The sequence below is a fragment of the Pygocentrus nattereri genome, chromosome 10 (genome assembly GCF_015220715.1).
Source record: "Pygocentrus nattereri isolate fPygNat1 chromosome 10, fPygNat1.pri, whole genome shotgun sequence".
Lineage (NCBI taxonomy): Eukaryota > Metazoa > Chordata > Actinopteri > Characiformes > Serrasalmidae > Pygocentrus > Pygocentrus nattereri.
Window position 1 is genome coordinate 19115595 of NC_051220.1, and position 14390 is coordinate 19129984.

The 14390-nt window shown below is 40.2% G+C and overlaps 1 protein-coding gene across 2 annotated transcripts in view; it reads right to left on the minus strand.

The window, feature by feature from the left end:
• Positions 1-14390, minus strand: part of adam12 (ADAM metallopeptidase domain 12) — a 185124-nt gene that overhangs the window by 55848 nt on the left and 114886 nt on the right. For both annotated transcript variants that reach the window (XM_017713419.2, XM_017713418.2), the window contains exon 11: positions 12235-12383. In XM_017713419.2, the coding sequence (XP_017568908.1) occupies positions 12235-12383 (149 nt within the window). The remainder of the gene's footprint in view (positions 1-12234; positions 12384-14390) is intronic.

Consider the following 14390-nt stretch of genomic DNA (forward strand, 5'->3'; position numbering starts at 1 on the left):
TGGAGACCCTATTTCAGAGCATGACCTTATTACCATTGCTCTGATAACAGTGCTAGGTGTGAAATGAGAGAAACGGATGCCTGTTTAATCAGTGCCCTTCAGTAGCGTGTGCCAATCCAGAATCAGGGCTCCTTTGTGTTGGGTGTCGTTGAGGAGATAACAGAGTCATTCGCGATTAGGCATGCGGCCGCCGCAATAAAAGGCCAAAGCAATATCCATTAAGCGATAGCATCAGATGTGCTTTCTCCAAAAAGGCCATCTGACACGCTCCATATTACAGGCAAATTTCTTTCTCTCATTCAGAGAGACAGAGGCGGTCCGAATTGAGAGCGCTAGCGTTTGATTAGCTGCGGCTACAGCTTGGGAGTTATAAAGCAAGAAAGACCTGGTATCTGTCAAATACTGACATGTATTCCTTTGAGTTAGGCTGACTGACTAGTAGAGACAAGCATTTCAACTGATATGTGTGTATCTGTAAGGGTTAAACCCAGGTTTGATACATACAAAAGCTTTGTATTCAGTAACTACAGAGACTTCAGAGCAGACTGGTTGAGGTATTCTTAGGTTACAGAAGTGTGTATCAAAACTTTGAGCCTGCCTGTGGGCCCTGTGGATAATATTTAACAAAGCACTGGTGAACATGATTCATTAATGATAATTTGTGATGGTGTAATCCAATTAAATTCATGCTCCGACAGTGCTTGCCTTCTACTAGATATCGCTAGCATTCATTTAATATACAAACATGGCATGGTGCTTGGTAAGTCACCAAAAGCGCTTTTGCAACTGAACAGCGGCCTGTGACCTACTGTCTTTCATTACTGCTAAAATAACAACCATGGATTATTCTGCCAGTGGATCTGTCACATTTGTGTGACACAAGAGTCTGAACAATGCTTAAAAGCAGTTAAAAGGGGTTTGAATAGCAGTTGAAGAGAACAATGAAAAGGACAAAAAAAATAAAAGTAGAAACATCTTCTTCAAAAAGCTTACTGATCTGACTTTGTGACGTTAATACACTATTACCTTAACATGTGTGTCCAGCTAGCACATGCCTAATGCTTTTTAATAATTTAACATATTAAGATGGCACAGTACATGCAGAGATGCTGCTTGTAGGCTGTGGGGCTAGTTAACGGGGCCAGTTAAAATCCATAAAAGCAGTATAATGCAACACGACACAACTGAGTTCCCTCCCAGCTGACGTTGACAAATTATACATGCTCTAATAAGCATGAAAAGAGTTACTCACAGGGCTAGCAATCAGCTGAACCAATGACTAACATTATTCCACACCTCCAAAAACTGAATTCTTTATTTTTAAAAACGTGCACACACCAGCACTGTTCACTGCTCCGTCTCTGAGTGCCACGTTTCATCTTACTGACATTAACTTGAATCCAGAACTGGACCACAAAAATCCATATATCAAATTAGGTATGAAATTTACACAGAGCAGGCAATCAATCTAAAGTGCTAATCATCTTTTTCCACCTCAGTTAATGTTACTTGTCCTAGTCAAGTCTTAATGTTTCACCTTGTACCTTTTAACAAGTTTGAGCACAGTTATTTAACCCATTAACATCTTCAAACAACCCACTTCATTATTGACCTCCACTGCATGTGTACACAACAACCATGGGTGTATAGTAAGCCACCAAATGGTGCACAGTCAGAAACCACAATAGCTTATGATGACCGTTCTTTCTCATTACTAACCTTTAAATATACTCTAAGCTAGCCAGTAAACATTCGCTCACTTCTTTACTTGTGGGATAATAAACACAGCAGGTGAGCATTCATGTTGAAAGTGACAAACCCACCATGACAAACTGCTTAGCAGAGATATTCTGCAAATGAACATCAGCCTGAAGCCTCGTGTCTGTGATCTGTGTTACTGCCAACATGACAAGCATGGATTATACTGGCAACAGTGATGTCACATTTATATGACACGAGAATCCTAAAAGGAACTTAAATCAATGTGAATCAGAAATCATGAGGCATGGAAACATGGAAGTAGGGAGAGTAGCTGAGCATTTTCTTCTGTGGAAGGTGGTGTGGTGGGAGGGCTATATATTGGTTCATAATATATTCTTCCTGCCTGCTGGTGTACAGTTACATAAAAAGATATTTTAGAGGTTGGGGGAACACAGCAAAACAAGATCAGCACGACATATCAACTAAAAATGTATATAAGGTCAATTTTGATTTTAGATTGACTTAAAAGTGCTTTGAAAAGAAGTCAATGTAAATAAGTAATGGGATTATAGATCTCCTTGTATCTGCAGTCTTCGTCCATTTTATCAGCTCCATGGACCATATAGGTGCCCTTTGTAGTTCTACAATCACAGACTATAGTCCATCATTTTCTCTACATACTTCGTTAGCCTCCTTTCACCTTGTTCCTCAATAGTCAGGACCCCCACCAGACCACCACACAACCAGTATAAATTGGGTGGTGGATCACTGTCAGCGCTGCAGTGACACTGACGTAGTGGTGGAGTGTTAGTGTGTGATACGCTGATACGAGTCCTGTGGGCAGCACCATGGGACCACTGATAAAACACTAAAGGACAACTAACACAAACTGTGCAGCAACAGGTGAGGTACTTTACATCTACAATGTGGACCAACAAGGTATGTGTCTAATAGAGTGGACAGTGAGTGGAGTTTTTAAAAACTCTAGTTGCAATGCTGTGTCTGATCCACTCGTACCAGCACAGCACACACTAACACACAACCACCACTTCAGTGTCACTGTAATGCTGAAAATAATCCAACATCCAAATAATACCTGCTCTGTGGTGGTCCTGTGGTGGACCTTACACCATGTGATGTAAGCATGTGTTATGCAATTATGTTTATCATGGCAAAACAACAATACATGCTCAATATTTCTATAAGTTACTGCATTGCAACTTTTTTTAAATTAATGGTGCCAGCCAGCATGACTAAAGCATGTGCCTAGTGTCTGTCAGCATTAGCTGAGGAACACTGGTTAAATGTTGTTTGTGTCATTTATCCTGGGGGAGGTAATAAACTTTCTGTGCAGACCTACCCTAGCTACTGTACACTTCTCCATCTCTCTCTCTCTCTCTCTCTCTCTCTCTCCACAGAGAGCCTCATAAAGTTGTGGAGCCATGCTGGCATCGTCAGCACTCATCAAATCATACAAGCACCCCCTGTCCTCCCACCTTTCTAACCAACCCCCCCTTCTCTCTCTCTTTTCCTCCTTATCTCTATTCCTGTACACCAGGCCTTACTGTCTATCCATTCATGCATCTGTCCCTGTTTTTTTGTCTGTCTGTCCTCTTCTCCTGTCTCTATTTCTGTATCCATCTGCCTCTATCTGTTTCTGCCTGCCTGTTGGACTTCTTCGGTTATTTCCTCCTGTCTTTCTCACCATATGTGCCCATGCCTGTCTCTCTTCCTCTCTTTCATTCTATGCGTTACAGTCTGAATCCCCCTGTCAGTTTGAGTGGCGTGATTAGTTGGAGCACACTACAGACAGGCCGCTGCATACGATGGAGCTGAAATAAAATGCACGGCAGCTGTCAGGGAGAGAGAGAAAGGGGGAGAGAGAGAGAAAGAACACAGCTAGTAGATCATGAATTTCTCATGTTTGAACTTTTAAAATAGCTTCTCACACAGTCGGAATACAACAACCTATGGAGCGGAGTCGGCTGAAAGGTTTTGAGGAACTGAATTAATAAGAGACACTGCATGTGTGATGTGGTTTAGCAGACTTGTCGGGGGCTATATCAGGGTAGAGGAGAGATGAAAGAAGAAAATAAATGGTGGTTTGATCGTTCACATTTGTGAGTACTCTGTGTTTGTGCATTTAATGGCATGCTGAAATCAAAATGGACCTTTTTTATATTTTTACCCTGAGGTGATCTGTGTATCGATTTTATTTTTGTGAGTTTTACTCTGCATTTTTTTCACAAGTATTACTAGGCAACAGTCTTTTTTCATTCATATCTATATCAGTGTAACTGATTTTTACACTAAAGGCTGCTGCACACCGACTGCATGTCCAAAAATTTGAAAGCACTGTTTTAAACATGGTATCGATGGACGGCGGTGCTCAACTATTCTCAGCACTGTTCAATTTCTCTGCATGCCACAGTGCCCCAGTCATTATTTTGCCATTACTGCATTAAATTAACTCGAAGGCCAGTTTTCACAGAATTAGTTAGCTGATACATGACAAGTTCATAAATTGTAAAAAGCTTTATTCCATTAAATGCGTAAGAAAAGAGTCTAAAAATACACTTGAAATTCCATGTGCTTTGTAATGTATCTGCCTTGCAATGCTGCAATAGAGTCAGAAGTGTGGTGGCCTTCAGAAGCTGACAAGAAGACATGGCAAGAAGGTTTAATAGCCTACCTACCTACTTATTTATTAATCATTAAACTATATATTACTGAGGTAGTAAAAAAACATTACTTGCCAGCAGGCAGCTACCATAAGCAGAAAAGCAAAATTACATTTCAGTTTACCAGATAAATACCATACCAGATATGGGTAAAATTCTGGTCATATGTTGAAAGTTGTGAAAAAAAAAGTAGTCTAGTGTGAACTTTACCCACTGCATGGTCTCACACAGCATAAAATAACTCTGTGTTAACAAAAACATATTTGTTACTTTATGGCATGACTGCTTTGGCATTTCCTCTGTCGTCATGGCTCTTATTGACTTAAAGTCAAAGCTAATTAATGTTCCTGAGCAGTTTGAGATGTGCTTAGGCTTTAAGCTTCTTCAGTTTTAAAAAGAAATGTGGCTTGGTGCGAATTTGCAGAGTTGTATTACAAATACTGTTGCCAAAAGTATTGAAGGAGGTAAGAGGTCCTCAACGACTGACAGCACACTAACATCCAGGCCTGAATCTATGTTCATTGTGGTGCCTTTTACAATCTAATCAAATCCTGATGGAAAAAATCATTTCCTGCCCACAGTTATTTCCCCCAGAAATATTCTGTTTTACCTGGAAATATGTCATGTTAAGGCAGGAAAAACAGCAATCATGGTGACTTTAAAGGATTACTTTACAATGTTCTTCCTAATCTTTATCTGCTGCATCTGTAGTGTACAGTCAATTACCAGGAACAATAATTTGGATGTGTTTGCCTTTCACTGAAAAAGAACAGAAAATCCATTAACTTAAAATACACTTATAACAGAAGCCCGTGGGCATGTGCTGGAGCAAAACACTAAAGCCTGGCTTTAATGCAGAAAGAATGTGTGTTTGTACATGAACGAATCTGTGTGTATGTATGTGTGTGTTGTGGCTTTTAGGGTTGAATAAACTAAGGAAGTCTGTGTTCCTCCTTTGGGAAGTGCAGAAAAATAGGGCAGCATTGTCCTGACTCGGCACTAACACACAGCCTTGCTGATCTAACAAACACATGGAGTAGCTGCCCAAAAACATTAACCACAGAATGTGTTGAGTAAATCAACCTACAGCCCATAGTGACCAGGGTTTCAGCTACCTAAACTTTTAACGCACGTTTACACTGATCTGATGGTTAGTGCCGCAGCGCTCCAGTTTTAAACTGCCTTTAGGAGCGCTGGAGAAGCAGATAAGTTTTGAGGGTAAAATGTGAGCACATATCAAGAGGCTGTGAAACTTCAGATACATTTGACTGATGAGAAATAATGTTTGGAGTGACGTTAATTACAGTGACTAGAATTGTACAGCAAACTGAATCATTATTGGAGTGACTGGCCATGAAACTTCCTGCTGGAAACTCTACTACCAGCCGCATCAGGTAAATGCAGCCTTCCCTGAAACCCCTGCATCTTCAAGTACCACAGCACTGCACTTCCACAATGCCTTAATAGCTCTGTAAAAATCAAATTTATACAATTTGCTCTTTACCCCTAATATAGTCTAGACATGTTTCCAGATGTGCACTATTTATTACTGTGCAAATCACATGCATAAATAACCACATACTTGCCTCAAACTGCATCAAATTATTACGTAATCTCTAATACATTTGCTTATATGGTTTTTGACACAGTATGACGTACTGATATTTAGACAAATGCACAGAAATATGGTGCCTAGCTAAAAGAGCAGTAGCAGCCACTTTGCTTGTACTTTTGACCAATATTTGTACTTAACAAGTTGATGCAGGCTTAGGCAAGTGTGTGAGCATGAGCTTAACTGGTGTACATAAGCATCCATTACTTGTTAGCTACATTAGCCATGTAGTTCCAATGCAAACTACAGAAGTAGGATTGGGACACCTTGGCTGACTGACTAGCTTAAGAGGAAATGACATAAATGAGATATTTTGCTAAGCTATCACTTTAAGAGTGTTCTAAACACTTTTGTGTCTCAGGTACAAATGAGATGCGTTCTATTCACATGCCGTGTACAAAAGTGCCACATGTGCAGGTTACAGGTTACAGGCTTATCTTCCTTGCAGATACACTTTGATGGAAGATGCTAAATATAGGATGATGGTGCAAAAATTGGCTGGAGATATTACACATGCAGCTGTTTACTTAGTTACTAAAGTTTAAGTGAGACACAGCAAAGGGTATTACATGAACTTCTGCCAACTTTTAAAACCAGATGTAAATTTGCATTAGGGTCTCAAAAGACGTGTTGATGAGAGACTTCCTTTAACAATAAGAACAGACACAGACACAAACTGAGGCATGAGCTTCGAGCATGTGCTGAAAGAATGTTTACAATCGAAATAACACTGTTCAATCTCTCAAGACCACAAGACATGGAGCACAAAATATACCATGATGTGGCCGCAATATGCCTGCATTAATGTTTCAGAAACCTTCTCAGTCAGAGTAACATAAAAGTAGAACTTTTTGTGGGAAAGAACCTAATTTACTAACGTCTCTGTCTCACTATTGAACTTTCAGTTTCTATTTTGTCTCGAGCTCGTTGACGACACCATTATTTTACTGGAATTTTTAAACACTGTACCAGTTTGTGGGTCGAGCTGAGTTTGCAAAGTAGGATGCAGCATTAGGGTGATTTTATAGCTAGCTTGTCTGATGTGGATCAAACTGTTTCTTTAGTTCAGATCAGTTAGCCATGTGTAAACGCCACATCTGGGTCTAACGGATTTCTGCCCACTTTCAAGTGAACTGTGGTTCAGATTGTCATGGATTACAGGAAGTATTTTTAATAGGTTGGACCAGATATCCATGAGCACATTGGTTATATTCACAGTGATAAAAACTGAAACTTAAACCAACTGATCATAAATAAGCAGAGATTAAGTAATGCTTATTTTAATTACTTTCTTATTAATTAATTAATTATTGAGTATTAATTATTTAATATATTATTAATTATTTAATTAGGGGTGGCACGGTGGCGTGGTGGGTAGTGTTGTTGCCTCACAGCGAGGGGGGCCTGGGTTCAATTCCCCGGCCGGGTGACCAGGGTCCTCTCTGTGTGAAGTTTGCATGTTCTCCCCGTGTCTGCGTGGGTTTCCTCCGCGTTCTCTGGTTTCCTCCCACAGTCCAAAGACATGCAGTCAGGTCGACTGGACATGCTAAATTGCCCCTAGGTGTGAGTGACTGTCTGTGTCTGTCTGTCTGCCCTGCGATGGACTGGCGACCTGTCCAGGGTGTATCCTGCCTTCCGCCCAATGACTGCTGGGATAGGCTCCAGCACCCCCCTCGACCCTGACGGAGAAGCGGCTTAGAAAATGGATGGATGGATGGATTATTTAATTATTTTAATTACTTAAATGAACTCGCGATACTTGTAAATGAAGCGTGTTGTGTCTTTAGTTTTGTTTTCATGCAATGTAATCAGTATGATAATAGAATATGAGTGAGGGATAGTTCTAGATTTTATCCTATGACAAAGTAAAAACTAGGTCATTTAATGAGGTAAACATAAAAATAACAATGTGCATGTATCCCTGCCAAATTTCTGACTGCTTAAAGAATGCAAGGAACACCCACATGTACTATTTGGTGCACTTCAACCAACAATGCCAAATGAAAAAGACCCAATAAAACCCAAACTCTGGTGCAGCCTTTAGCAAACAAACTAGGTGTGAAAACTAAATAAAGTAAGTAAATCGAGCATTAAATTCAGGCACAATGTAGGCGTATGTTTGTGCTGTGCCTGCATTCATATGTACATATGGTCCACTGCCTTTTGCCCTTGTCAATATGTGCATTTATGTCTATGTGATTGTATTTTGGGAGGTGGCTGCTTTAAAACATTATGTGAGCTGACCTGCATGTGAGTGTATTTTTGGAGGTGATGAAGCGACAGGCCTTGGCATCGATGCATGCTTTTATGAAAGCCTCCCTTGCCTTAAACTGAGGTGCTGAAGTCTAACAAAGTGTTTATGCATTCCAGTACTGAAGGGATTCACAGCTATAAAAGCTGCATGAGAAAACCGACAGAGTGGTGGCATGAAAGAACAGACCTCAGCTTTCTTTTCTTTTTCGCTTAAAAGCTGAAGAGGCTACAATGTACCCCTCTACCTTGACTCTCCATTTTGCATTCAACAATCCGTATTATTTTATTTTGAGGCGTTTGCCTGAGGAAGCCCGCAAGGCCCCTTGGGTGGCTTCCTTTTGGCGTGCTGCCGTATTGTTGTTTGAGTGTATAATGGGAAAATAGACTTGTTTGCTGTGGCTGCAAGTCATAGGTCCAACCAAAACACTACTGCTGCGAGATAAGGAGGACACAGCTGAGAGCTCGTGAATCGGTTGAAATCGTGGTTGAAAGTTGTTAAAGACTATAACTGCCGCTATAAAAAATCGGATGTTAAAAGTATAAGAGACTCAGTTGAAGCAAGAGCTGGATTAGCATGTTTTCAGGAGCACAGATCTCTTGGGGATCTTCTCCTTTAATGTGAGAAGCTTGAGTAGGTAATGCAGGCAAAAACATTTTATAGCACCCTTTAAATTGTCCTCTGCAATGGAATTAATTAAAATGGATGCACTTTCTTACATTTTGTTTTATTGTTGCTGAGTTTATGTCAAAGCTGCAGATTTTAAACTTTTAATTGATACTGCGTTTGTGTCTTTAATGATCTGAATCTGATTAGAAGTTGTTACTGTTGTTATTGCTGTGCTGTTCTGTGGAAAGAAAAAATAGCTTTTATGTCTCCAGCAGCATTAATTTTTGTGCATTCTTGACCAAATGTGCCAAAACTTCATGATTAATGGACCAACAAAAATGCTCCAAAAGTGCTTGGAAAAACGTTCCTTTAGCTTTCATTCAAAATTAAGAAGGTCTTTTATATACACATTTATATGTGTATATTTTTTCCTTCCCTGGTGTAGGTATTGGATGGTAACTATTTGTATTTATTCATGTTAGTGCTTTTTTTGAATACTAAATTCTCACTTCCCAGATAAATGGATTTACATATCAGTTTGCTCAGAGGCCCATGACACGGTATGTATGTAATTAACTACAAGTAACTGTGTAACATGAATTCAAATGTAAACAACAATATTACCACTAGATTTCTAAAGGTTAAATAAATTACAGAGACAACAAGAAGACAACCAAGAAGGACGTTGGAAGATAGTTGTTGCCATGGATACAGAGATGACAGTGTTGAGGAAAGCTGATGTCCTTATGGCAATGAAACCTGCCTGTCAAAGGTGTTTGAGGACTTGGAGGTAAACGCTGCTACCAAAGATCAGACGATAACACCCAGGAGCAATGGAGCCTTATGAAGGCATGCCCAGCATAGGCTGACTCCAGTGAAAAATACTCATGAACCTTTCATGTAGAGGATATGTAGTGATCTCTGCGTTCTGTGGTTCAGGCATGGGGATCGCTCTCTGTGCTTTAGGCATGCTGCTCCATCAGCCTTTCACTCTCTCTCCCAGTAGCCCTATCCTTTAAAGGCAAAAACAGACAGCACAAACACCCTACTAAACCTTCTGTCATACCTCCATTACGTCCTGCCTTATTTTCTTCTCTCATTCTTCTCTGAAAAGTCTGCAGAATCCATTCTCCCACCCCAAACGACACGTGGGCGAGTCAACGCGCTCATCATCTGATAAGGGCAAATTGGCATCAGTCTGAGGAGAGAAATCTCCCGTTACAAGGCGCCCTCACCTTATCAACCTGATGTTTACCCACGCCAGAATCCAGTCATATGCCCCGTCACTCCCGGCAACTGTGTTATCACTGCGCTCCAGACGCGGCAGCGAAAAACGGAATTTCCGAGCTGGTCAGGCAAGTCTCCAGCCCCTATGTGACTCCAAAAGCCATGAGTTTTGTTCCAAGACTACTGAAACTTAACGTCTATATGAACAAAAATCTTTAGAAGTCACAGTTACTGTTACAGATGACAAAAGTTTGATGTAATTCCATATTAGTTATTCCTTATTTTCTAATAGTTTCTAAAATGTCAATCAATTCTACCTTCTTTGTTTTTGTAAGTAAAAGAGGAGATATTTTATTATTACATGAATTGAAAGAAAAGTCAAAAGAAATAATTGAAAGAAATAATGAAACAGCAACTTTTGAACAGCACAGCAAAACAGCTAGTAGGAACTAAGAGGTTAAGAGAGGAAGACCGCTGAGCCTGTGTGCCTTGAGTGTCACTGCCAAGGTTATTAACCAAGAGTTAATGGGATATAGACAAACTGCCTCTGGATGCATGCTATTTATTTGTGCAGCAGAACTTTAATTTGGATGTGTTTCCAATCCTGAACATTAACTATACTCCAAGGAAATGAGTTTACAGCAGATTGAAATTCAAAACAATTAGAACATTAACTCACCCTTTTCTGCTTCAAAAAGCTTGCGCCTTAGACTATTGTTTAACAGACTTCTGAGTTTGTGTGTCATTCTGTAGTCGTGACATGCCACAATAAAAAACTTCAGGTCTGAGGCAATTTTGTCTATGGGAAAAATTAATGGTGTTTTTGAAAATTGCTGTCACACCCTGTGGTAAACAAAATTGATGCATTTTAATCTTTGTACATGACTAATTAAGATTAAGTCAAGACCAAGTCCTAGTGTTAGCCAAGAACAAACCATACAAAATCCTTAATTAACTGAATCAAGTGATATTGAATCACATGGCACTACATTTACTAGATGTAGCATCGGCATGAATAAAATATGGAGTCATGTGCCAGCTACAACCGGATGTTATCCTTAAAGCAAAAATACAAAAATTCTTCTTCCCCTTGCAAACACAAAGTTAATATGGATCATAAGCTTCTTGGCATTCAACGGCCACTCTAACACTCAGCCAATGCCTGCTCTAAAGAAATCCCACCGATTCCTGTTCTGAGGGAATCCAACCAATGCCCACTCTAAATGAATCCAACCAATACCCTGAATAAATCCAACATATACCCACTCTGAATGAATCCAACCAATGCCCACTTTGAATCCAACCAATGCCCACTCTGAATGAATCCAATTAATGTCTACTCTAAATTAAACCAGGCAGTGGCATCAGATTTGTAAAGTTACATTTTCATTTTTACTTTGTTTCATGATCATTACATGGAATACTTTTAAATATCGTGGTGCATTAATGCAGAATTTTACTATGGCTTTGAACAAACGTGGTGCAACTAATCACACTTCAGATCCTGAAAGATCTGTTTTATAACATAATCTGCCAACTAAATGGTCAGTTTTCGGTCAAATGAATATGACTAGCTACTACTATAACTGTATAAGTGTATGTCATCACTATTATAAAACAACACCAGCTACTCACACCTTATGCTATTACTGGCAAAGCCACTTCACTGCAGCAAGTGATGAAGTTTGTCGGTTTGCATGGAGTATTTTAGTAATATTGACAATGAAATGATGGTGATTCAATGTACAGAAACATTAGTATGCATGCAGGAAATACTTAAGTGGCAATATTTTGATTTTGACTAATTTTACTTATTGTTTTGATTATACGTCTTTTACAATGATAATAATTCATTTGTAATTGAAATAACATGGTGACATTGTTGGAAAAAAGTACATACGAGTAAGCACAGAATGTACAACAAAACCTATAAGCTTTAGAACTCATCATTTATTCACACAGTGCACCTGAGAAAGTTTCAAAAATGGGTCCTCCAGCACCAGAGCTGGACACCCTTACTTTAGACAGTCCCAACAGAGGAAAACAACAGGGCTCACTAACTACTTTTACTTAATTCATCCGTTAATAAATGATGACCTGATGGCCTGGCACATCAGCATGGTGACACTTACGCAGATGGAGAATAAACTCACCCTGTGGAGGGGGTCATGATGCAGCCTCCGCGATCCACTGTCATCCTGCAGCCGCAACCTCGCTCCGGAGTATCGTGGTTCATTCCAAAGTTGTGTCCCAGCTCATGGGCTAAGGTCACAGCTGCTCCTAGGGGGTTGTCTGAGTGGTCCTGAAGAGAGTGAACAACGGATGTGACCTGCATGTCACATTTCACACCCTGCTCTTTATGATTGAAGTGAACTCAATACAACTCAGTGGATAATACTGTTGTTTTTGAGATATGATTCAGTTTTTTTATTTAGCAATGAAGTACATACTTTTAGATAAGTGAAAAAAAAAAGAATTTTCTAATACTACACTTCAAAACGTATGAAAACATACAAAGAAAATGGGGCTCCTAACAACCTGTTGGTGTTCTTAGAAGAATGAACTGACCACCCTAGACTCCAGACATCAACATCACTTCATGTTTTTGGGATTCTTGGATTGTGAGAGGCAGAAAATGCAAACACATTCTAAGACTGAATTTTGTAATGAAGGAAAAGTGTGGACGCACTACATAAAAAAAAAAATAAAAAAAAAAGATGCCTGAGCTCCCCTGATGGATGCGGGTCATGGGAGTGGCGGGGGAAAAGGAGGACGATGACGGTGCCGGCAACGAGCGAGTCCTGAGCTCCGCCACTTGGGCCCCGCCGGCAGCGAGGCCATTTCACTACACCTCACGTTCGACCCGGGCGACCAAGCTGCCAGCTGGGGGCATTAATGAGGAGGCGGAGTGGCAAGCTCTCGCTCCCTCTCGGCTTGGGTGCTCCTGAGCGCCTTTTAAAAAGAGCGAAGAGGGAAGACAGCAAGAGAGAAAGGGACAAGCTGCAGCAGCAGCAGCAGCTAGTGACTGAGTGAAGAACTGAAAAGCTCCAGTGAAGAAAAAACTGAAGTCTAGCTAGCAAAAGCCACTGAAAAGTGGCCAGCGTAGCATTGGTTGCATTTGGTTTGTTTTTGTGTTGTTCGGTGAATTAAAGTAATGGCTGCTACAATCCTGAACCCTGCCTCCAGCGTCCTCCTTAAGCCCGGGGTAGCACATGCTGTGCTACAGTGGTCTTTGACTTATAACAAAGTACTGTTCTGCATAACTGAATCAATTCATGATGTATTTTGAGATTTCATGTATGGTATATTAATAAGGTCTGATGAATCTTAGTCCCTTAACATCAAACCATCTCTCGATCATAACCGCTCTTTTTGCTTTTTCCCTTCTTTCTTTTCTCTTTCTCCCTTTCTACCCCTCACTCACATCTATCAGATCAGACACAGATCAGTATAAGAATAAAGAAATCTATGATCAGATTCTTCTGCATCTGTACTGATCTCATGAGGTGCAATAACAGTGCTTCGTGGCATTGAAAGCTTACAACCCCAATTCCAATGAAGTTGGGATGTTGTGTAAAACATCAATAAAAACAGAATACAATGATTTGCAAATCCTTTTCAACCTATATTCAACTGAATACACTACAAAGACAAGATATTTAATGTTCAAACAGATAAACTTTATTGTTTTTTGCAAATATTCACTCAGTTTGAATTTGATGCCTGCAACACGTTCCAAAGAAGTTGGGACAGGGGCTTGTTTACCACTGTGTTATATCACCTTTCCTTTTAACAACACTCAATAAGCATTTGGGAACTGAGGACACTAATTGTTGAAGCTTTGTAGGTGGAATTCTTTCCCATTCTTGCTTGATGTACAACTTCAGTTGCTCGACAGTCCGGGGTCTCCGTTGTCATATTTTGCGCTTCATAATGTGCCACACATTTTCAACGGGAGACAAGTCTGGACTGCAGGCAGGCCAGTCTAGTACCCGCACTCTTTTACTACGAAGTAGTAACACATGCAGTTGTAACACATGCAGAATGTGGCTTGGCATTGTCTTGCTGAAATAAGCAGGACGTCCATGAAAAAGACGTTGCTTGGATGGCAGCATATGTTGCTCCAAAACCTGTATGTACCTTTCAGCATTAATGATGCCTTCACAGATGTGCAAGTTACCCATGCCATGGGCACTAACACACCCCCACACCATCAGAGATGCTGGCTTTTGAACTTTGCGCTGAAAACAATCTGGACAGTCCTTTTCCTCTTTTCACAATTTGAAATGTGGACTCGTCAGACCACAAG